The sequence below is a fragment of the Falco peregrinus genome, chromosome 1 (genome assembly GCF_023634155.1).
Source record: "Falco peregrinus isolate bFalPer1 chromosome 1, bFalPer1.pri, whole genome shotgun sequence".
Lineage (NCBI taxonomy): Eukaryota > Metazoa > Chordata > Aves > Falconiformes > Falconidae > Falco > Falco peregrinus.
Genome location: NC_073721.1, coordinates 85,733,978 through 85,759,803, shown reverse-complemented (window position 1 = coordinate 85,759,803; position 25,826 = coordinate 85,733,978). Strand labels below are relative to the sequence as shown.

The window sequence follows — 25,826 nt, the reverse complement described above, 5'->3', positions numbered from 1 at the left end:
GGGAAAGAGTGTATCTAAGACATTTTCATGCTCAAAACAGTGAAGATCATAAAATGAACTTGTAAAGTTTGGACCTGGTCTCTTCAGGCAACTAACTAAACCTATGATGATGTCAGTGGTGTACTTAAAAGATAGCCGTGGCTGAACGAAGGGGGCTAAGAAGTAAGACCACTTCAATAGTGTGTATGGCTGGAAGGGACTACTAGAAAACAGAAATGGAAACTTCTTCTTTTTTTTTTTTTTTATGAAGCTTTTTATTCAATTGTTAAATAGAAAGAGGTAATAACTTAACTGTGCAGACAAAAGGAGAAGCACGCCATATGTATAGAATTCATACATCTACATGGCTTGGGGAATAAACTTTCTCAGGAAGATGAAAACTTCGATTCTTAATAGAATTAAATTTCATACTGATCCAAGCCAGAACAGCAGCAAAGTAGGAAACACGTAATTTCAATATTCACAGAATAGGTTCTTCTTCATTAAGTCAGTTGTAGACGTTAGGTTTTCTTTGGGTCTTCACTGTAAGTGAAATGAAAGAATATTTAGCTTTCAGAGCTCTGACCAAACTGTAGTATTTATAAAGTATGTAAATGATAAATCACATTTTATCTGACAACTAGGATTGTTTTATGGCTGTTGACACATCAAAGTGGCATGGGCAGTTTTCTTATTCTTCTTCCCTTCCATAGCTACAATGGACAGAAATAGACACTACATAGACCCAATGCAAAATTGCTGGTTTGGCTTGAGTATACAGTTAAGTTACTGCATTTCAGTGGATTTATGCAAACTCTGTGTGCTTGTTCTCACCCCATGGCAAATACAAGGTCATATGATATGGCTGAGCTTTCTCACACACTATTGCACTTCTGTACAGTTGCTGTAGGCTCCAGATATGCACACATGCATGTCTTTATTCCAGCTGATACATGCTAACTTGGAAACCTGTTGTTAACTTTACTGTATAGCTGTGGCCTTGGGTCTTCATTAAATAGGACTGAAGAAAATGTGGTTTCGGTGAATACATTCCAGAGATCCTGACCATGGAAATACTGCCTCTCTTCTTGCCAGGGCCGGGTGAGCTAGTTCACTATAGATATGTCTTACTCTCTGAACTGTGTGATTGAAAACTGCATCTTTTTCAGAGGAGCAATATATTTAAATACTGCATTATGATTTATTCTCTTTCTACTGTACTAGTAACACTAGCAGTAACATTAAATTGATGTTACCCTTAATGGCACATGCTTTGGAGTGGCACATATCTGAGAGGCAAGGTGAACAGTGAATCACCTGACTAACACCATTTGTTCTGACCATGGCCCCATCTGCCTGAATGAATGAATGGTGTTGGTGTAGGACTGTTCCATTATATCAAAAGCAAGGTAGGTAGTGATGGCTCTTGTAGAGAGTAGTTCCTCAATGTTTTTCCTCTGTGAGAAGGAAGGTTGATTTGACACAGATTGTTTTTCTTTGCCATTCTCTTTGTTCTCAGACCTACCAGAAGTAAAGGTGGCTCGGAAACCAGAAGCTGTACCAGCACCATCTGTGACAAATTCTACAAGCATAAGATTACTAGAAGCAACTACATCATTGGGTATCTTTGATCCACAGGTCTTGTCCATTAGAACTGCAGAAGACTTGCTGGATCCATCATAAACTTTAACATAATCACCCTGACAGCCTCTGGTTGTCTGCAGCTCAAAGGCTTGAAAGTGCAGAGAAATCTGGAACGGAAGAGAAAACCAGCCTTTAATATATGTATGTGACTTCTTTCACAGAGTGTCCTTTAAAACAGACAGAATCTAAGCTGTAGCCAAGCCCAAACTGGAACTGGTTAGCCAGCCTTGCCTCTCATCCTCTGAAGTTGCAGAGTTCGGATCTAATGGGCCTATGACTGAATGCTTCCGTGCTCAGATTGCTTTGCCTTGATTTTGTAAGCCTGAAGCCCAAAGTATGGAATTTTTTCAAAATCGCAGGTATGCAGTTGGTTTTGCCCATACCTGGCTTAAGGTGTGAAGAAATAGAGACTAGGCTGAAATGTCTCTCATATTATCAGGCAAGTAGAATGCAGACAAAGCACAAAATGCTTAGCATAGAAAGATGTAAGTTCAGCCATATTCCAAGACCACTATTGACCTGTGATTACCTTTCTGGATCGGGTTCGGATGAGCCAGACACAGTTGGTATTGTCTGAGTAATTTCTTGGGTGGTTGGCAGAGCTCAGTGACCCAGATGCTTCATCAAGAATAGTGCTGCAGCGACCTGAGAAAGAAACAATGTTTGCAGGCTTGCAGAAGCTTCCACTCATTTACAATTACAATTACAATCTCTTCAGAATGGACTGTTCTCAATTTTCTGATCTGTCAGCATTCATTTCAGAGTACTGGTATGATTAAAATGAAGAATATTGTTGTCCTAATTTTCATGTAATGCATAAGTATCTGCATCAAAATGTAAAGTGGTGCTTGGAAAAAATGTTAGCTTTTATTGATTAGCTCCAGTTTAGCAAGGGATCTCTTTCTGCACCTCTACAAAGACTGACAGGTTTCAGCTCACTGCAATTGGTGGCATTGTTTTCCACTGAGATGGGGAAGTCAAGTGATGTCAGAAGAGTCAAGCGCACATATGATGCCTCTGCAATGCTCAAAATCTAAGCTTAGGAGGAGGATTTGGGCTTTCCTCTGTGCAAGGGGTAATACTTTATTAGTCATGTTTTTTTCCCTTTGACTGATTTCTCTGATTTTATGGAAGAATTTATTCTAGCAGACATTAAAATTAAAGAGTTAAAATACATACATATTTAGAATGACAGCTTAAATATGAAAACTGGACAAGGCATCATGACATGGTTCCTGTTCAGAGGAGCCTACAACTGTTTTGGTTTGGCTCAGGTCTTAAATACAAACTGCAAGGAGGAACAGAGATGTCTGGCTCTTTGTGGGGTTTATAGTTGTCTCCTGAGCTGTAAGAAACCAAATTATTTCAGTGAAGTATATAACATGGTATGCAGTTAGGCCAGTTGCACAGCAGCCACTTACACCGATAGTGAATGTGTTAGATTTAATTTGGAAGCACAAAACATTTTCTCACTAATCACAATGTGCCTCCAAGTTCACCTTTGCATTCCCTCCCAGGTTAACCCTAATGGGTACCATGAATTTAGGAGAAGAGTCTCACAGTCTTTGATGAGAAACTGCTGTCTGCAGTGTGCCCAAGCATCTCTGTGAAGGATCTGGGTGGAAGATGAAAGGATGGCTTTGAGATACTTACTGCAATTGTAAAGTTTGTTGATTTTGGCCACGTCCAAGTTACTCAGTCCCTGCCTCTGTCCAATAGGTACTGATCCATCAGGAATTGGTACAATAGTTGCTTTCCCAGTGGTATTAGTGAATGTGTAGCTGCAAAAAACATGGGAAAATATGTTCTTTAAGTACAATTACTTCTTTCAGGAATTAATGGCATGCTTTGGAGAGAAAACAAGAATTGTACATGTGTCATTGTGATTAACAGTGCTGTTCAAATAGGTTTAATTAAGATGTCCAGCAGTAAGCTGAGTCAATCTCAAGATGCCCTCCTTTGTTCCCAAGCTCAGCTGTACATGGTTCCTTGTATAACAGAGCTGTAGAATTGTTTGGATTGAAAAAGACCTTTAAGATCATGCAGACCAACTGTTAACCTAGCATTGCCAAGTCCACCACTAAACAGTGTCCCTAAGTGCCACATCTATGCATTTTTTAAACACCTCCAGGAATGGTGATTCCACCACCTCCCTGGGCAGCCTGTTCCAACACTTGACCACCCTTTCAGTGAAGACATTTCTCCTAATATCCAATCTAAACCTCCCCTGGTGCAACATGAGGCCATTTTCTCTTAGGGAATGGCTTGTCTGAACTCACTGTTTTTCTCAGAAGGGGGAATGGGGAAACTTGTAGTCAAGAGAGAATTATTATAGAAACTAAATCTAATTTAAGATTTGCATTCCAACAAAAGCGATGCCATGCTGCTACTTACGGGCCATAGTGCATTACTGAGGAATAGTCATATGGAAGACCCAGGTTATTGGAGTTTTCAAATTTCTTGAAGTCTGGTCTGTCAGCTGTAATATATGATATTGTACTTAGAGTATGCTTTCTATCTATTCCCTTCAGGGAAGAAGGAAGAGTTGGGAACAGTTGGATGTATCTACATCACTTTCTACATTGAGGAGTTCAAAGGTACTTACCTGGACTGATGTACTCCCACATGATCTTTACATATTTATCCCTGTCACTTCGAGAATGTTCATGCAAAAAGCCCAGAGCATGGTCCAGTTCATGTTGAATTATTCCTTTCCACATGCAGCCTCCTTTCATCACAGAGACAGTCTGTCCACCTCCTACTTTCCCATAGTTGGACCAGCAGCTGAGAGAGGCATTGAACACCAACAGAAGACTTATGGGATTTTTATCATCAGGCAGGCAAAGGGACAGTACAGAGAACCTTGCTTCACACACATCTTGTGGGAGTGGAAGGATACCTTCCTGTCCACTGTGATAGTCAGAGCCTACAGAAGAGCAAAACTGGCCACAGCATAGGAAACAACACACATGTTCATCATCACTAAAGCTTCCTGGAAGACCTTCATTAGCAGGGAGGCTCCTTCATCCTGATTTTCTGTACTCAGTGACTTTAACTCCCTAGAAATAACAAATTTTTTTTCCAAAATACTGAACAATGTGTCAGAGATGGACTAAGATCAACAACAATTTCAAGCTAATGGATATTAAACAATTCCCCTGTAGGCTCTGATTCTGAAATTGACAGCCAACTGTGATTCAGAGAACTGTTTATTTCATAAGATGAAATTAGTTTTGCTTGTGCAAAAAAGACCTACAGTAATCTGTTATATGTTGTGCTCAAGTGTGCATTATATCACACAGAAATCATGAGCTTAGAAATTCTTTCCACCTTAATGGTGTTGTCCCATGATCTCCATCACTTCTTTGGTGAGTTCCTGGTGTAACTGCTCAGCCCTTGCACTAGCAAGGTATCCAAGGAAGATGCCTTGGTGGCACTGTGATAAAACATAAAGTTTCTTCTCTAAATCTATTCCTTTTTCCTCTGTAAGGTCACACAGAATGAGTGTCATGATGAATTGAAAAACAATGTAGAAATAACTTGTTAATCTATCAATCAACTCACCCATCCGCAGATTTAATGCTGAGGTAGTCACGTTCTGTCTTGCGCTTCACAAAACTAATACAAGTCAGTGTTTCAAATTCTGCCATGGCATCATGAATCCCCTTTATGTGGCTCTCCTCTAGAGAAGAAAGGGTTAATTTAGGGGGTCACACAAGGGCAATGACAGGTGCCATTAAAAACTCACAAGTCCTCAGAAACAGGGTAAATGAGGGACAGCCTAGGCTCTTTCTTGCGTTTTGCTCAGTAATGTATTTCATTTAAGATAATAATAGTCTGGAACCAGATTCTCTATATCCAGATATTTGTCCAAATGGATTCAAGGGGGAGCCTTTTTTTCTCAACTACTTGTTTTAAATTATAGTGGTGATTGTTGATGTGTCTTCTGGTTGGACACTGGGAGACAGCTATGGGAAACTATTTTGCTAATGAAAAATAGGTGAGGGAAACCACACTGCAACGTGTGGCATGAACCTTATACAGGCAGGTATTCTGGCAAGTACCATTACTGGAGATGATCATTCTTGCCTCCAAGAGACCAGACCCAAAACATTATGGATGCAAACTTCTCAAGCAAATTTGATCTCTTTTCCTTTTTCCTGTTCAGCTGTTTGTAATTTACAATTCATCTGTGCTAAGCAAATCCTTAAAAATTATTTAATCAACTGTTTGTGTGGCCACTACAAGGAGGTTTCTACCTGAAGCTTACTGGATTAAAAAAAAAGATAACAATTAAAAAATAAAGAAGAATTATCAAATTTTACACCCACCGTAAGTAGGATCCAAGACATAGGGAACACGAACAATCCCATCTCTGGACTGGGGCCAATTGCAATGGCGACAGCTGATGGCACTGCGACTCCTTCGTGGAACTATGTCACCTTCTTGCAAGTACTGAGAGCTGCCTGTGGTGAGAGAAAAGGGATGGAAATGTCTGAGCCATAGATTGCTGTATGCTTGCTAAGCACACTTGGAAAAGTGTTACTATCAACTTATCATCCTTTTCTGGTTTTCCCTAAGCTCCTGACTAACATGAGAAATGGACCACTGGGCTATAATTCAGGGGTCCTCAAACTTTTTAACCAGGGGGCCGGCGCTGGATGAAGTGGCAGGCAGCCATCTGCAGCTGCTTGGTTTCCCCCCCGCAACCCCTGGCGGGGGGGGGGGGGGGTGGGGGGGGGGGTGGGGGGAGGAGCGGGGCGGGGGTGGTCTGTAAATACCGGGGGCTGGATTGAGGACCCCTGGGCTAGATGGACATTATCTACTTGCCTACCTTTTCTGCTGTATTCTTAGCTAAGAGAAGAGGGCAAGCTCCAGCTCTGTTGGGTGGGGTTGAGGCAAGAGGGAATGACTGAAAGCAGTTGGAATAGTGAGAGGGATGCTGCACTTTGGTACTATTTCATTATCCATCATGTGACACTGAATGAATGGCATCAAATATCCACCCAGAAAAGGTGCTAGGCAAAGGCAGGAGGTGCCAATAAGGAAACTCAAGAAGGCAAGCAAACCAAAAAGAAGAGTATTGTCTAGAGAAAACTACTGCAATGTTTGGAGCCCAGTAGTAAAACTTCTTGAATGACTGCTAAAAGGGAAGATGTGAGGAAGACAAGCTGATAGAATGGGGGATGTTTGGAAAAATCAAGGAAGAGAAAGTCTGGAGCAGGGAGTGTGGAACTGACCATAACTTATCTAGGAGTCTGTACTACAAAGCCATGTGATAACTGAACACAAGTGATGCTCGCTTTCAAGAAAAAGGCCATTAAACAATAAATCATTCAAATACCCAAGTTCTCTTTTTATGTCCAAAAAATGACAAAGATGCCAAGAGTTAAAGCTGTCTGAATAGTTCAGTTGCCTGCACACCTGGTATTACCTTCAGTATTGACACTACAGATTTCAGATGCCATGGGGATTCAGCAGGCCACACAGCAGTCCCAGTGGCCTGTCTCTGGGTGTCCCTAACATGATGGTGTTTAAAATGAGGGAAGTATTTGCACAGATTGTGGTAAGACATTGTACCTCCCACATCACCCCTATAAAGCAACAAAGGGAAACCCATGATAAGCAGGGCTTTGGTGGCATTACCTTTGTTAACTTTCAGAATTCTGTTAAAAATAACTTCGTCCTCAGAGGCAGTCTCTGTAGGCAATGGAGATTCTGCACAGAAATACAAGAGTATCATTTTCTCATTCCCAGGGAAACTACAAATCCTGATTTTTAACCTGATGTGTTTCCAGGGGCTCACTTAGATTGATCAGTCCCTGACTACAATGATGCATGGAAAACTTGCGGAGCCTATTTAGGGACTGGCATGGTGTTCAGTCATGTAGATATTTGCTCAGTGACACAATCTTGTGAACCTCCCTGCTGTGGTTATTTTGTCATTAATCCAGTACCAGGAACCATTCCCTTTCAATCTTCCCCTCTCTCCCTTTTTTAAATTTGTTTTTCCCAAGCCATTGCATTTTAAGGCCTGGACCTTTGGCTCGTATAAGTCTGTATTGTCCTGCTCAAGCGGCCAGCTGGCTGCTCCGTGCGCTCAGACAGCAGTTTTCCTTTGGCATGCACAGTTCACACTCAAACCCCCAACAGAAGACACCAGGAGCAAAAAAGGATGGAGGGCAGTCCTACTGCTTGCTGCTGGCCATGAAAAATCCTTGAAACCAATGAAACCAGAACTGCATTCCTATTCCATGGGTTGGACTGATGTCCCCATCTAAGCCCGGCATCAGGGACTCCTAGGCCTTACAAGTGGCACCAGCCAGCTCTGAGCATTGTGCAGTAAGTCCTGACATCAATAAAAAGCATGAGCACGCGGCCTTGGTGTTTCTGTAACCTTTGGAAGAGGCTTAAATCAGGTCATTATCTAAGAAGAGCTAATTTTAGCAAAAGTAACAGCTGAGGTTTTTAGCAAGACCAAGCAATAGGCCAAAACTCAGACTCTGCTTTGAAATGAAATATTATGGTAAGTGCATTTAATATTTCTTCCTTAAGATTAATTTGTGTTAAGAATGTGTTATTTTCTGGCGTAACTGGGTAGCCAATAATCAGTACTTCTATCAAATACTTACATTTAGATGGAATAATACATACCGAATATATCCTCTTGCGTAGTAACCTGCGAGAATGATGCACTAGTATTATCTCACACTTTATACTGTAACATGAATATCAAATAATATAACATCCAAAGGATCAAAATGCTACCATTGAAAGTATCCTTTACCAGTGCAGTCTTGAGCTTTTATATACTGTGCCATGTGTGAAGAAGTACCATGGTGTGGTAGATATTCTTTTCTGATAACTTGGCAGATACGGAAATCATCAAGGGAATTAGTGCAGAAGAGTTGGGAAATGCAATTTGAAGTGTAGAGTAAGTTTCAGACCTTCCAGCTTTATTTATGTCCCTGCTAGTAAGAGTGCAAGGCTGTTGAAATTGCTGATTAAGTCCTCCCATTATCACCTCCTAACACAGCGGTGAAAGGCTGTGGTAAGTAGTGCTTCTAGGGAACTGTGGGGCTGGTACCCAGCTGTGGGGGTCATGTCTGTAGCAAAACAGATTGCCACACTTATCTTGCCTTTTATATATAAAAAGCAAGTTTATGTTTTCTCTATGACCCCGGAGAAGGCAAAAGCTTCCTGGGATGTGGCTATATCTGGACATTATGGAGCAATAAATGGAATAGGGATGGAAACTGCTCACTCTGTTACACTGTTGATCTGAGAAGACTTTCCAGCACAGATGGACATACAGGTGGAGTACATGAGTCTTGACCGCAATTTCCACAATGCTGAACCCCAAAGTGATCAAAAGAGCAGATAAAGCCGTCCTTACCTCAGTAGGTTCTGTTGCTGCAAAAAGCAAGGAAGAAAAAGACAAGCAAAAGGGGTGAATTAGATTTTAAACACAACTTCACAGTGTTCAATAGCACAGGCATCCTCAACCACAGAAAATCCTTTGGCAGGTCCCTTTGCTTGGTGGGGAACAGAGTGCACTAACCAATGCATAGGCACAGAAACTAAATTGATGTTTTGACAAACACCTATGAAAAATCCTACTAGATCACGCTGAGGGACAGAATCCTGGTCATTTACCATCTAAGAATAAGCAAAGGATTTATCAGCTTCAGTGTGGAAAATGACAAAGGAAACTAGGGACAAGAATATGCTGTGTCCCTAGATTTCACTGCAACAGGTGCAGGCTAACCAGCTCAACAATCCTCTGGTTTCACAGTATCAAAGACTAAAATTATAGCATGGGATGAAGGCTATAATTTAGCATGGTGCAAATAATCTCAGCTTCAGTATGTACCTGACAGCAGCTTGGAACTATTCTGAGTCCTAAAGTGTCTTTCTAGTGTGATGTCTTTTGGTTTCTGCCGAATGTCAGTTTCTAGATACAAACACGGAAATGAAAATATTATCTGATATATAAAATTCTACGCAGACATTTCATTATAATATCATAGAAGTTTAGAAATTGCAAGGACCTCCAGAGGTCACCCAGTTTGTATGCTTTCCCTAGGGCAGAAACAGTTTTATCTGTGTTTTTCCTGACCACAGTTTGTTTGACCTGTTCTTAAGTATGATGGATATGCCACAAGCCTGTCTGGCAATCTCTTCCAGTTTGCCAATAATTGCACTCTTCTTTGTCAAAATATAAAGCCACTTTTTTTTTTCCTATCCAACGCTGACACAGGGAATACTTATGGAAATAGTTCTTGTTTCTAAACCTAACATTGTTCCTTATTTTTTTGACCATGTTTCTTCAACAGAAGATGTGCCAAGTTCTGTCACACCTTGCAGCACCTTTTCCTTTCCACAATGTTTATTGCCTAAATGTACTGAGGGGACTTCCTGCTATTCAGAAGCTATCTAGAACCTGCAACAGAATTGCTTTTATTGAACCAAAAGGGCTTCAGTCTGTCTTTCCAAAATGTTACTTCAGTTACATGGCAATTGAAGTCCACTGTAATGATGGCAGTTTATTACAGAAAAGTTCAGTCAGTTCCCACCAGCTGCATCAGAGAGATCCATGGCATCTAAAAATGTTCAGCAGGGAAACACGTTTTTGAGATGGGTTGACTGGATTCAGAATTCATGTACCCAGAAAGCACTAGATTAATTGACTAGTTAAAGTCAGTGGAAATCAGGCTCCAGATTCCTAGGCACATAAAGTCTGCAAACCCTTTTTAAAACCCAAATCAGGTATCATAGAAGGCATCTGCCACGTCCTTCAGAAAATGAACATCTGATGCGATACAGCTTTCAAAATGATACAATTCACATTTTCCCTGCACTGTAAATACTCAAAGATGTCTGCAAAGGCACAAAAAGCAGTAATGATGGTAAATTAAAGCTCACTGTATGTATTTATCCCAGTAATCCTGCAGCTTTGAGTCTCAGCTAACTAACTACTTTGAAATTGAGCAAGCACAGCTCCAAATATACTGAGTGGTAATTTTACAACATCCCTTTGCTTCCATGTCATAAATGACAGCTCAAAAGAAGAATTGGTTACTTTTCATTAGCCACTTACTTGCTGTGACTATGTTAAGCAAGTTTTTCCAAGGCCTCTTCCTCTCACAACACATCACAGCTGTGTTGTAAGCTAAGCTTGTACTATTTGTTTTCTACCCCAGCACAAAGCAAATCTTTCTCTGACACCTGAAATTTTTTCTTACTCCTGCGCTGAGGTAGGCACAGAGGTAAATCAGCAGCAGTCTTTTTGTAACACTCAACTTAATGGAAAGGTATCAAAATGTCTTATGAATATTTTATTTTCAAGCCTGTGAAAGCACATCTAAATTAACCTAACAAAACATACTCCAAAAGTATGTGTAAAGCACAACTGTGTGAAAACACATCTGTAGTCAGCCAATAACAAATTAGGAAACATAGCTTTATTTAAAAGGCCTGAGAGTCAGTGCTTTCACGTACTCTGAAGCCAAGTCATTCACACACCAAGGTGTGTGATACACAGTCAAGGATTAACAGTTCTCTTCAAAATATAGTATAAATTCTACTTACTTGTTGTGCTGTTTCCATAGCTGTCCTGCAAAACCAGTAAGTAAAAAACATTATTCTTCCACAGCTCATAAATGCAGCAACAATATCATCAAAATCAGGCCAAAGGGGGGAACTAAATTATTAGATTGGCTTTATATATTATTATATGACTAATATTTTTCCTGCAGGAACTTTATCAAAATGGGTTTTCACAGCTTCACTCCAGGAAGAACAGGTCAATCAGAAGATGGAGTACAGTTGCATAGATCTGCTCTCACCTGAATAGGGAAGCCCAGGGCAGCGTGAAGCAGAAATGCAGTGAAGACTAGGAACATCTTCAGATCCATTCTCCAGCCCTGACAGACCACCGGTGCGTGTCCTTGCCTCTGCCCGTTCAGGAACCCTGCCGCTAGATATACCAGCAGAGCCTGCTCTGCCAGGGCTGAAAAAAACTGCCCCAGCCAATGAGGACCCTAGCAGGAAGCAAACTTCTTTTGCAACCTCAACAGCCAGTTTAGCCTCTGGGCATCTCCCAGTGCTGTGCTATTGCTGTCACAGTGATCTATAGCATCCCTTGTCTTCATACTGTCATTCATGCTGTTCTCTAGAGCTGTATCAGCCTCATGCTTGTACTGCCATGCACTTCCCCTGTTTCCTGGAGGATCTTTCCTTAAGTGTTCACTTTGATACCACCTAGGAAGCCCTCCTGCCTGGGTGACTTTCCAGAGTAATGTATTGTTGGGATTTCAGAACATAAGTGATTTTTTTTATGTCACAGAAAGCACAGAAGACTATGGCAGTATTGTATTGCTTTGCAACACACAGCACATCACTACTCAAGTGAGGTCATGTCTGTGTCCTCCCTGGGAAGATATCCTTCGTCTTCTCAGCTTATAGTTCTACAAGTAGAATTTTTGTTTCCTCCTCTGTTTCCTGATGTTTCATGACATCAGGAACATTTCCTGTGTTCCATAATTTCTGGTAATCTGACAGTTGTAGGTGCCCTCATGAGCTTTGTGAAAAGCAGAGGGGAAAAAAAGACAGCAGCAGCATAAGCAGCACTTACTCATTTTGAGAACGATTAACAGATCTGCTGCTTGTGGAGTGCACTCGTCCAGAAGTGGGTGTAGGAAGCAGTGAGCAGACCTAGCAAGAAATGCTTGTAGGAGGTAAACCAGCAACCACTGAGCCTCTCATCACAGCAACCTCTTGCCACAACCACTTCTCACTGCAAACCTCTGCTTGGCAAATCATTTGCTGAAGTGTCTGGTCTCTGATACACATTTGTTTTCTGTCACAGTACACTCCCCATGCACAGAATAGGAAACAATTACAGAATGTACATATTCTGTCTCTAGATCATGCTAGGGCTCAGGTACCCTCAGAGTAAGTTTTAAAACACTCACACTGTTCTTCTTTCTGTATTGAATAAGATGTTCTAGAAGTTATCCATGTTGGTGAATGAATCAAGAAGCAGCAGAGGGCTTTGCACCTATTTGTCTCCAAATACCCAGTCAAGGCTAGCAGTTACATGGAAATGTGATCTGAACTGCATCGGTGGGGATTACTCTTCATTTTAGTGGAGGAAAGTTCACAGTCACACATTGCTACCTATTTTAGGAAAGTCTGGGCTGACAAAGTCCAGGGACAAACTTTCATTACCCCCACAGGGAGGCACTATAGGGGAGTACTACTGTTCCCTTTGAAGTAAGGTATGCCCTAGGCACCAGAGAGTAAAAGGCAGGGTAGCACATGGTCCTTTCGACCATGAAAGAACAACGATCAAGCAGGCATTGTCAGCATGCTAATCCTGCTGACACAGGCAGTTTGTGTGTCCTCTGTGTGCAGAAATGTTTGCACTTAAGCAATGCTAAATGCCTTTCTTCATATTTGGGTTTCATAGGGATGGAAATCTTCCTTGTGCTGAATCAAAGTTGTGCAGATCTGGTCTGCAGTCCTAGAATGGTTCTCCAAGTTTCTCACTCAAAACAAGGGCAAAACAAACGTCTGTGATGCCAGGTGCCTTGGTATGCCAAAACCGTACAAAAAAAGACACTGCAGAATGGGACTTGTGTAGAATCTGCTTCCATTAGAGTTTAGGGGGAAAAGGGAAGGGTCAGACTGCACTCAGAGAAAACCAGTCCAGGAGCAAAAAGAGGGATCAGCAAAAGTGAGGGAACAAGACAAACTTAAAAAGCAAGCTAAGAAGGTTGGTACCTTAGCATCTTTATAGCATGTCATTGGGAAAATATTACAGCCTCCTGAGTGAGTGATTAACCGCCTGTGCTCAGGAAAGAGCGAGGGAACTGGGCTGGCAAAAAGGGTGGTGCATATTTTATGCCGAATATGCTAATATGCTGACATATTAAGCAGTTGATCAGACAGCTGCATGCCACCTTTTCTGCATGCTGACACTAGCAATGACAGGGGAGATTGCTGTTATGATCAAGAATGTGGCTGAAAATGCTACAGCTGGCAAAGTACACACAACAGAGGGGGAGTGCTGACACTCATGCCTGCTGCTCATCCTGAAGATCTTATCAGCTTTGGTTTGTGCCTGATACTTAGATTCAATATTTGGTTATTTTCCTAAGTGAGGTGTTCATGGGGGAGGACTTGTCAGCGATCCTGTTTTCAGTAATCAAAAAATTACCTACCTTTTCTGAGATATTGCCAAGATAGGACATGGTTTTACCAGATGCGGTCAGGCTGGTACCTCCAGCAGAAAAAGTGCCACAGAAGTTGTCTTGGACCTTTAGGAACCAAACTAAGCCTTAACAAAGAGATGCTGTCTTTGCATGTATAGAAGAAAAGCATGAGTGAAATTTTGTCAGACTTGAGTTCTTCTGTGTGTATGTCTCAGTTTCTGGTGGCCAGTAGGACCACACAGACTTTGCAGATGTGAATAATGATTACCAGGTGTCCAAAAACAACAACAAAACGTCAAGAATTACTTGGACAGTGTCATACTCTGCAAGATGTCTGTCAGCAAAAAGACCACTGATCCTGAAAGGCTACTGCAAAACTTGGAGTTATGCCTGAGGATGTATGCTGATTTGCAGAGACCTATATGCATAATCAAGAAAAGAATTTACAGACATACAAGTGAAAAAATGTATTTTCTCTTCTGTTGCGTATGGGAGTTTGCTGTAAAGTGGACATAGCCAAAACCAAAACAGGAGATGTATAAAAGTTACAACACTTCTGTAGATGTCTTTCAGAATTTGCTCAGTTGTGTGTCATTTAGTCATATGTTTTATACCATTACTATTCTCTTTGGAGTGTTTCATTGTAAACAGATCTCAAAATATAATGTATTTTATCATCAAGACCTAGTTACAAAAAAGAAATAATGTGTCTATTACAGCTAACTACTAACCTCTATAACTACTAGCTACTAATTGCTGTGTAGTAAAATGCAGGAAAAAATAACTCAAGGAAATAAGAAAATTGACACATTTATGTTGAACAGCTTATGAAAGTTATGTGGTAGCTACCATGCCCAATTCATGGTAAATTACATTAACAAATCTTAGAGGTTTTAAATCATCTGGCTTTACCAAAAGCAACCATTGAAGCAGTGGTATGGTCCACACGCCCTAACTGTAATTGCTGTGGATTGGCATCACATAAATAAACACCGCACAATTACATTTACAGTCTGGGGTTAATGACAAGCCTGAACCAAAAATATATTAATTTGGACAGAACTGCTCAATATAATTTCTCAGGAACGTCTGCTTTGTGGGGCATTTCGGTATTTTGGCTCACTTTCATTTGGAAGAGGAATTCTGGTTTCAGCTCAGCTCTGGGCTCATTCATTGTGAACCCCAGTCCTCTGGCCAGGAAGTCTGCTCCCATGCATTGCTTCCAGCTCAGTGCTTTTTAGTTTCCCTCTCACTAACTCCAAGTGTTGTAACACTCTACCACACAGAGTTCACTTCCTTTTCTGTGGTGTCTTTATTATCAGATAATTTTCAGATATAAATCAGTCCTCACACAAGCTTTTTCTATGCTGGCTTAAAGGACTTTCAACCCTTTAGTCTTTCACATAATTCAACCTTTCTTGGTTCTAAAATCACTTTTTAATTCCTTCCAAATTGTCCATATCTTTTTGGTAATGCAGTGATTAGGAGTGGATCTTTTCAGTTGAATTCGTGTCACCCAGTATTGCACTGTGCTGATTGAGACTATCATTGAAGCACTGGCAGCTTCTGAGGGTTCCATAGGTAACCAGCATAGGCTTCAAGTCCCTGTACAGAAGACTGAAGTGTCATAAAAGCCAACTCTAGATAAGGCAAAGTGCAGCTGGAAGCTGTTTTCCCACACCCAAGAACATACTTGTTGAATCAATAGATTTACTCATCCTTTATGTCCCTCTTCACATTTCTTTGGATCCTACCTCCCAGAGAAAGACATGGAGTTGCTCAGCATGATTCCTATTCGACTTTCTGTTGTGCTTCCAATTTCTGAGGGGCTCCTGAGGGATTCCCATGTCCTTGCTAACACCATCTGTAGCAATGAATCTGCATAGTCTGCAGGTTCCTTAGCAGAGCACTTACACATCCTGCAGAGTATTAATGACTAGCTCCAGCCATGCTCCTAGCCCTGGCAGTGTTTCTGTGAAAGAACTCAAATATAAATTATGAACATTGGCTTGCTATTAATTAATCACTTTTCTAATCAAAAAGCCAAGCCTAGAACCTTTGATCTTTAGTCTGTCATCAGAAGAAGAGAGACAATGAAGAAATATATATATTTTTGATAGATTGTTCTTTACAAATGGAAAATATGCAGTTAGGGGGGAAAAAACCAACAAAAAACCAAAACCAAATAAAAAAACAAATTGGAAAATCAAAACATTGTAACTTCTAAAATAAATGTTGAAACAAAGTTGATTTTCATTTCAAAGTCAGATTCCAAGGCCAAATCTAGCAAAACACAATTTGGCAATTGAGCTAGCACTTGTAATGATGTATGATCCAACAATTTTTTGGGCTGAGGGAGGGGAATGGAGGTGACAAAACTGGAACTTTAATTTGGACAATTCACTCTAGTAATGAACTTCTGATTGTCTTGAAAAAAACCAACAAATTCCTTTCTTTTATCAGGAGAAGCCATCTGATTTGTCTACTGCCCTTAGGTAAAGAATGGACGGATCAAAGGTTTTCGATGATGTTTCCAGCCTGCAGAACAATGTTACGCTGATTGCAAAGGAATCCATGTGATGGGGTAAGGTGCGAGCAGTTTGAGCCGTGCCTGGGGTTATCTTTGGTCTCTCTGCCCTCTGAAGAGAGATGCCATCACATGGATGCTGGCCCAGCTGCACACGTACAGGGCTGGGGAGGTATCCTGTCTGCCTCCTTGAGACAGATTGTGCAATGCCAGCCAGCCACCCTGCTTGGTTTCATCTTCTGTGAGCAAGGGTCTCCTGTTACCAGAGGGAAGCTTTTGGTCACATTAACTGAGCCAGGACAGTTACCTTTGTGAACACCTGTTTGGTGATTTAACTGAGGGAATCAAAACATCGTCTCATGTCTACTTCTCAGATGAGTGCATGGGAGCTGAGTGTGCTTTAAGTGAAAAGCACCACATCTTTGCCTTTATGCTACACAGATTTGCCTGATAGAGTCCATCGGCAACCCTAGTCATTGTCTCTCCCCCTGGAACAAATATGCTCCCATACACTGTCATCACCATCAGGTAGCCACACTTCAATGACTTTTTTCCCTTTGTACCTCATCAGAAAGGCTGTCTGTGCTGCCTATGTCAATACCTTTGCTTGTTATTCACTTACTGGCTTCCCAACTGTCCTCTAGGCAGGACTTTTGAATATTTCAGTGGGAGTCTGGAGAAGACAGTTTCAGTCTTACTGTGTTTTTCTAAATGCCTACTCCCCACACAATGTGAGCCTTGCTGTGAACTACACCCCTTTACAGGTTAGTATATGGCTTTGCCTCCTCTTCTGGAAGGATGATTTGTAGCTCCACTCGTGCCTCCCAGGCAGGTGAGTTTGGACACTTTCCCCTGCTACTTCTGACTTTATCTGGATCCACAGAAAATTATTTTAGGAAAAGTTAGAGTGTAGCCTTTGCAGCCCCTGTCTTTTAAGATAGCTGCTATCTGGGCAGATAGTAGTAACTAAATACTGACATTGGAAAGATTGCCTGATAATAAATTTTAAACCATTAAATAACAAAGAATCTGCTTGTTGCTTCTGGAGTCTTTTGCCAAAGTGACCGTTTGTCTCCAGAGAAGAAACCATTGATCCAATTTGACAGCTTTGACCACCATAACCAATGCAGTGCGGGTTCCTGGAAACTGTGGGACAGCTGGCAAGTTTGTTTTGCTTGTCTGTTGTGAGCACGTTAGCAAAACCCAGTGGGTGTCAGACAGCCAGAATAGGGGGCATGGTCTGGCCCAGGGACCTTGGGTCTGGGCTGGACCTGCCACCCTGTCCGGTAGAACAGAAGTGCTGCAGCAGAACTGAGGCCAACAGGGTGAGTGACTGCACTAGCAGGTTTGCTCCAAGGGAGATTGGAGGAGTGTTGGCAGAGCTGCAGCGGGAAGGGGAAGAAGGGTGGGAAGCTGAAGGCTCCTCTGCCCTGTGCTGGCAGAAAGCCCCTGGGGTGGTTTACACAGTGTGCTCTCAGCCTGGGCAACCACGCCTGTTGCCTCTCATTGCTGTGGTTTACCTTTTACAAGGAAATAATTCCCATTTTAAAATCCACAACAACAACTCAAGATTTAACCATGTCATCTCTCACAGGAAACCCCCCTTCATCCTCTTTCTGTCTCTGAGGGCTGACTGTTCCTCAAGGAGCAGAAGGTTGCCTCTTTCTTTGTGCTGTGCTAGGGCTCCTGCTATCAGCATGTACAAATGCTCCAGAAATCATTTTGGATTTAGCCTTCCAGCACTCCCACCTGGAAAGGAAATAAGTTTTCCCCATTTTACAGCAGGAGAAGCTGAATGTCTACACATGTGCATGCACTCCTCTCCCTCTCCCACCACTGATTTGCTTGATGCCACCCAGAAATTGCAGGATTTCCCATCACAGGACCTGGAAGAATCCCAGAGGAGGTGGGTGCCAGTCCATGCCTTCACCATTCTCCTGGGGAAGAGGGGAACCTAGCAGGAGGATGGCTACCTGAACCATGGTGGATTTATCTGTGATGCTTCCCTGGGGAGCTGTGGCTACATTAACCTTGGCTTACAGCTGTGATTACATTAAAGAAAAGGCTTCCAAGGGGGCCTCTCTTTTCCACTCATCTGCAGTGACTCTGCCATTAGTTACTGAACACATTAAAGGGACATTGCCACATTACCTATGACTACTATTTTCCAAGCACTTACCATGTTTCCTCTGTTGCTTAAAGAACACACCAATCTCCTTAAAGAACCTGCAGTTGAAATAAATTAGAAAGACTGTCTTGAGACCTTCTGCTGGCAAGAGAAAAGCCTAGCTATGCTTTCATATTTCATTTGTTTTAGATTTATGTAATTAGCTGACAGAAGCATGCACAGCCAAACTTTAATCTGAGGGCTTTCAAGTCTAGCTTTTTGGCTTCAGATTTGTCTTTGCTGTAGTTTCAGTTCTGCTCAGTAGACTCAGCTTTCGCTCTCGGTTCACAGGCTTGTATGCAAGAAAACCATTTATTTGTAGTGGAAGGTTTGAACTGCAGCTCTGGTTTCTTACAGAAATAGTTCTGTTGTGGATCTGGAAATGATACAGTGTGAGTTCAGCAACAAATCAAGGGCAAGGCACTCTGAGGAAGCTTCTACTTAGAGGTTTGCTCTCATCCTTTACATGCATATCTGCCTTCTATCTGATAAGGAATGTCATAAACAGGATCTGTGAGGATATTTTTATTCCTCCTTTAAATAAGTAAATTATTTTTGGAGGAAACTGAAGAAGTGGATAATGTGGAATATTCAGAGTAGTTGGTTTCTGAAAAGGAGAGAAGGGTGGAGTATTTATCACTTTCTTTATCTGTAACTATCTGTTACTCATTTTGGACAATCATGAAAAGGAGAAGAGAATGCAGAGTTCATCTCTCCAAGAATTTATGAGGGATGAGGGCCATAGAGGCAGTCTCTGTGGCCTACACTTAGATGAATTATGGCTCTACCCTTGGACCACTGTAATTCTGGTATCTTGATGTCTGGTGAAGTGACGAAATAACTAAAAAACCCTAAAATGCAAATAGAAAAAAAAATGTCAAATGATCAAGTCAATCTTTTTAGCCAATTAACCAGGAAAACTTTGTCATTTTTTGCCTAATCACAGGAGAAGGATCACATGCATCTCTGCTGATGGCTTGATTAAAGCACTAATGGGGATGTTTTTTGCTGTCAGTGAAGGCAATTGGCCCAAATTATGAACTGTTATGAGACAATGATATCTTTTCCACACCCCAGTGTATGGTTACTGTAACAGATGGCTCGACTGCTACCCCAGGGTGATTCAGAGTAGCCTTTCATTAAGCACTACTTTAACTTAAATTCCTCACGCTCTGCTGCTTACAATAGATCTTTGCTATTAGCCACCTGCTAGGGGTAACAAACCAAGCCTAGGAAAAGGGAAGCAGTGGTGTTCCTCCAGAGTGATAAACAGGTGCTGTCACACTTGGAGTGTGTTTCCCCTTGAATCACAGCAGAATGGTTCGTTCTCCCCAGGCAACTCTCCTGTCCTGGTTCCTGCTGGTAGTCAAGGGTCTCAGTCACCTCTCTCCATGGTTTCCACTGCTCTGTGCCATTGAAGCTGCCAAGGAATTGCAGCTCTTCTTCCTGGCAACAGGAGTAGCAGCTGCAAAGGAAGGTCTGAGTACATTTAGAGCCCTGTACTCCAGGGGATGGACAAACAACCCCTGGAGCTGGTTGCATGTCTCTCTGTTAAGTAAAACTGTGTAGGAGGGGCGAACACCAGCCTGTTCCTTATACTGAATAACTGTCTGGGTTTGTAGCCCTCTGCTCATGTCTAAATGTACTCACGTGGCCAGGTCTGGAGGGCAGTGATAGAAAGCTGGGGAGAAAATGGGTCACCACCATCTCTTTACCTTCATCTTGGGAGTAGCTTCTTCTCATCTGCCTTCCTTGCTGCTCATCTTTCCTTATGTTGCAGGGCATGGGGAAGGAGGCCTACTCCTAGCTGAGGTCTGTGCTCAGCACCCTATCCCACTCATCAGCAGTACCACTGGACAGAGGCAGCAGCGAGAGGCTATCATGTGCTGGTAATGCAGCATGAGAAAGGGCTGGCAATATTTGCTGGCTGGTAGCTGTAGCCTCGTTTACCCTTATGATCACTCTAGTAGCTAAATTTCTGATTTTGCCAGAGACAAAGATCATTGCCGTGTTTGGAAGTGATCTCATCCTATGACAACAGAGGCAAAAGTTTTTTCTTCTTTCTCAAGACATGCCAGGCATCTGGTTTAGAAGATCAAGCTACAGTTTCTACAGCTTTAGGTGAAGAGAGTCCATTTGAACTCCTTACCTAGAAGACTACTTGGGCATTGCTGCAGAGTACAGCATGTTAAAGGGTGGGTGGGTGGGTGTGGCACCACGCTGTAGAGACAAGTGTCTTTCTGCCTTGTCTTTTCTCTGCCTGCAACATGAGAAGAAGGGGGTTTGGGAGCTTCCTCCCAGAGTCCGTTAGTATGACCCAGGAGGCACTGTGTAGTCCACTGTGGCTGGAACAACCCTACAAAGTTTTTCAGGATGCTTAAACCACCTACATGGTTGTTTTAAATAAAGAATTAGCCCCTGAATCTAATCATGGTGTGGTTTCTTGCCTTTCTGGTCTATAAATACCCCATCATTTCTGTGTCCCAATCTGTGCAGAGCTAGCCAAACTGGGAAAAGAAGTTGTAGGCAGTCACCTCTCCTATATACTGTCCTGGTTTTGGCTGGGATAGAGTTCATTTTCCGACTAGTAGCTGGTACAATGCTGTGTTTTGGATTTAATAGGAGAATAATGTTGATAATATACTGATGTTTTAGTTGTTGCTAAGTAATGCTTACTGTAAATCAAAGACTTTTCAAGTTTCCCACGTTCTGCCAGTGAGCAGGTGCACAAGAAGTTGGGAGGGAACTGACCAAAGGAATATTCCATACCTTATGATGTCATGCTCAGCATCTAAAGCTGGTGGAAGAAGGAAGCAGGGAACATTTGGAGTTACAGTGTTTGCCTTCCCAAGTCACCATTACACATGATGGAGCTCTGCTTTCCTGGAGATGGCTGAACACCTGCCTGCCCAGCGGAAGTGGTGAATTAATTCCTTGTTTTGTTTTGCTTGTGTGCGTGGCTTTTGCTTTACCTATCAAACTGTCTATCTTTATCTATGAGTTTTGTCACTTTCACTCTTCCCATTCTCTCCGCCATCCTGCCAGGGAGGAATGAGTGAGCAGCTGTGTGGGGCTTAGTTGCTGGCCAGGGTTAAACCATAACAATACCTTGCCATGCAACTGTTGAGGATTACACAACTGATTCTATTCTAGAGACAGGAGGTGACCTTTCTCTCCTACTGTCTGGTACCAACCGTGTCTCAACTTTGAACAACAATTTTGACACAAGATTCATGTATTGAGCCACAATTTAGGTGAAATGCAAAATTTAAACCTTCTTGGAATAAAAAGCCTTTGTCTCCTAAATCATAGCTTTGGGGTGATTTAATCTTAATCACATATTTTTGTCTGATAATGCCATGAAACATCTTCAGTGGAATTGGTTCTTCAGAGGAATTAGTTGCCAGAAGGGCCTGGCACTGTCCAAGAAGACGCAAATAGCTGCTGTTATGATATGTATGTCACACTGGGGACATCCAAGATGTACAGGCTTGAGTGATGAGTTTTTTTGGTATGTTACTAGTGGTGTGAAAGAAGACATTGGATGGTAAGGGCAACTTGGATGGGAAAATCATGAGTCTAGCATGACTATCTTAGACAATCTCATATGAAGTTTCTTGGGAGAGGATATTGGTGTCAACCTGAGATTTCACATTGTAAGAAGACAGACCAGTCAGATAGATGTTGGTATGGGGTCTGTAAACTATTCATGAAATATGACAGTGGGAATGGATCAGGAAAAGATCAGGTGGAGATCTTCAGAGGTCTGTAGAGGAAGAATAATCATCTATTCTCCCAATAGATAATGGATTTTCATATGGTGAGGACAAGAGAAGATGTCCTATGAAATGAAGAGATAAAAAAAAGTAAGGGGAAAGAGAGGAGGCAAAGATTTATGGAAGTAGTGGGAGGATATAACTGAGGTTCAAAAGTCATGAATATGTCCAGGGAAAAAGGACAGAGTGAGCTGGCCAGTGTAATCACAGCAGTTGAGTGGAAACAGGAGTAGAAACAACTGAGTCAAGTAAGGGAATTTGGAATAATTTACTCCTCACCATAACTGTGGCAGATTTCCTCCTACTTTACCCAGCAGACACCCTCTGACCCACTTTGCAGTTTGGCAGTTGGAAGACAATTTACTCAGGAGTTTTGAGAGGGCCTAGGGAACAGCTGAGGACACAGGGGTTCAACACAGGGAGCCCACTGGATAGAGAACAGTCCTCTCTGAAGTATAATTTGGGCAATTGTGAAAATGAAGGAAACAGTCCCTTAGAGCTACTGGAACACACACGGGAGGTCTCTTTTCAAATTTGGATATAACTTTTTCAGTCTCATGTTAGAGGAAGGTTCTGCCATGGCTACTTTGGAGATTGAAAGTTGTGCACAAAGCAAGTACAGCCCTCTGGGGCAATGCCCCTCTGCTTTCCACTACAGAAGTGCCTAAATCCTGATGAGTGGCTTTTCTCAAGATCATTTAGACAGCAAAGCTGTCAATAACAGTGCTGTCTGGAGTGCGGAGTATGAAAGACCTATTGCTCTATTTCACACTGGACAACATTGATTCTGAGTAGCAATTACCTGTCAAATTTGACCAGGACAAGGTCAGATCTCACTGTAATCTCAATCTGAAAAGCAAAAACATAGCATATATTTCTGCAGACAGCAAAACCAATTTCCAGTCTCAACTATTTCAAAGGCAGGCATGGAGGTCAGGCAGGTCACAGCAGTGTAGCAGTAAGGATATCATAAGCATGGATCCATGCCACTCTTTGCACTTAACTCGTTCAGCAAACTTGGTGGAAGGCATCTGTCCTGATAGCTGGAGGCTGTTTTCTGAAAAGGTTGTTTTTGTAGAAGGTGTCTGTAAGGTCTCTTTGTCTCTTGATTGGAATGTCTAGGCACACAGTCCTATGCACCAATTCTTTTTATTGGAGTACTCACTGAAATTTGTATAATGACAGTTTTATAGACAATGTTCCGAACCCAGATGAAATCTTGTACTTGTAGGTCACAAGCAATTGCTAGAGACAAACAGAAACATAATTTCTCAATTCTGTAACTAGAAACTGTGAGTGACTTTACCTGAAACGGTTTCCTCTGCTCTTTTCTCTGTCCCTATGTCAAGGAACAGGATCAAGCAATTTTGTCCTAGGAAAGCTGTTCCTGTGGTATTCTTGATACTAGTAACAATACAAAAATCTCTGCAAAAAGTTATTTACAATATGGCACTAAGAATTACCGCTGCTGAGGTACTTGCAGCTTCTGCTGATGGGAGTACCTAGCAAAAGACCCCAATAAACACAGTGCGCAGCTAGATGGAGCAGATCAGCTCAAAGTCTTTTCACTGTGATTTCCCACCTGTGCCTCTTTGACAGAGGGAGGGAATACATGAAAAGTCTGACTGAGACTCAAGGGAAATGTGGAAAGAATGAATAAGAGGCCAAGAGCTGCTACCAAACTGCTACTTTACATGAGTCAGTGACTCAAAATAACATTTCCAAAAAACAAGTTAATTCTCAGGGTTTTACCTAAAAGACATGGGAAACAGAATTTGCACAGCATGTGATGTCTGCTAGAATCACCACCCAGGATGAGACAACAGGCTTCTCTGACCCTGTGTCCTCTCTCTGACAGGGGCAAAAAAACGCTGCCTAGAAAAGCACACAAAACCAGGGCAAACATATATGATACTTCCCCTTTGTCTGTTTGGAACTAGGATCCTGGTTGAATATTCCTTCTAGTTCTTATACTGGAACTGGGAGATTGATCCCTAGCCAGTTTCCTCAGTACACTCAGGATTCCAGAGACCTCTTTCTTCTCCCCATGCAGTATCTCTTTTCCAGGCTAAGGAGTTATAACTTGCTGGTTCATTCATTATGCAGAAGCTGTTCCACACCTTTGGTCAACCTTTCTGATTCATGAACTTTTTTCAGTCTGGTGACATCCTTTTATAGACCAGAAAGGCAAGAGCTGCACATAACATTTAAGGGAAAAGCAATCTGCTCCCAAAACAGCATTGACTTGTACAAAAATAGGTGCTGCTTCAGCCAATATGTTGGTAGCTTGCTTCTTGCACTGCACTGAAAAACATGACAGCCTTTGTTATGAATCTTCCCTTTCTTTCTCTGAAAGTTTCTTCTGCAGTGACAGCGGTATCTGTGGTCTGACAGGCAGTGGGATGAGGAATGCAGCAAGGCAGAAGACAGCTTCCAAGCCCTACTGCAAATCCAGAAGGACTGCTTGCCTCCTTGGGCTTTCTCCCCTAACGCAGCCTCCTAAAGACCTGTTGTAGGTTATTTTTTTCAGAATGCTTAATACCACACAGTACATGCTGCAGCATGGTTCCCATGCAATTTTGCTGCAGACGCAAGCACTCAGCTCTTGTGTAGATCAGACCACAAGGTACCAGGCTGGGTGTACTGATAATGAGAAAGAAACGTGTAATTATTGTATATATTTCCAGCTGCTTAAACCACATAATCAGCCAGCAATGTAGAGTCTTATTTTTCTTTATCTACTGCTTCATTGGAGGGACACACACATAAAAAACAGCTACTTTCAGTATGTAACCCTGATTCATTCCCAAAAAGAGTGCATCTTAAGAGTTCATTTGGAATGTCATCCTGTACTTAAAGCTTTAAATTAAAACAAAACTGACATGTAAGTAGATAGAACTACGGCTTTATATAATTCTTTAATTTCCTGGATTTTCAGCCTTAACATAGCTAGAGATATAACTGTAACTAAAAGTATGAGATCCCAATGCTTTTCTCTGCAAAATATCATTTACAGCATTGGCGTTTTGAGAAATTGGAACTCGGCTTAACGAATTCTTAAAAGGCACTGTAAGAAAAACATTGTCACCTCTAGGAGGCAGCATTTTATTGCAAATACACAATGTATAATCTAGTTTCTGACAATTCGGGTTTTAAAGTTTCTCAAATCTGTCACTATTTAAAAAAATCTAGTAGAAAAGAAATAAACATACACTCACAGCAGAACAACCTGTGCAAAAATAAGCTCTGGTTCTCCAGCCAGCAGGAGCCAATTCCCAGATGAAATGGAGATAGGCACAAAATGAGCCCTGTTTTCCTGAGTTTTCAATAGCAATTTAGCAGAGTTCAATGGAAAAACAGAGTATCTGGGTTGTTCATCTGCTCTCAGCAAGATACCCTCTACCATTTCGGAAAACATTTGCTCATTTGCTTAACTTCACCGGCTCATTGGGAACATGCTTAACCTTGCACTTGCTACTTCTTAACGACACTTCCAGTTGCAGTCCAGCGATATT

General features: G+C 41.9%; 1 protein-coding gene across 1 annotated transcript; it reads right to left on the bottom strand.

Moving 5' to 3' along the window:
* Nucleotides 1-243: 243 nt before the first annotated feature.
* Nucleotides 244-11,595, bottom strand: ASTL (astacin like metalloendopeptidase). Its single transcript, XM_005241894.3, has 13 exons — nucleotides 11,472-11,595; nucleotides 11,215-11,239; nucleotides 9,020-9,036; nucleotides 8,278-8,302; nucleotides 7,270-7,341; nucleotides 5,955-6,089; nucleotides 5,188-5,305; nucleotides 4,229-4,407; nucleotides 4,018-4,102; nucleotides 3,277-3,404; nucleotides 2,153-2,268; nucleotides 1,505-1,730; nucleotides 244-522 (listed from the first exon to the last, which is right to left on the bottom strand). The coding sequence occupies exons 1-13, from the start codon at nucleotides 11,538-11,540 to the stop codon at nucleotides 488-490; spliced, it is 1,230 nt and encodes a 409-aa protein (XP_005241951.1). The 5' UTR covers nucleotides 11,541-11,595; the 3' UTR covers nucleotides 244-487.
* Nucleotides 11,596-25,826: the final 14,231 nt, after the last annotated feature.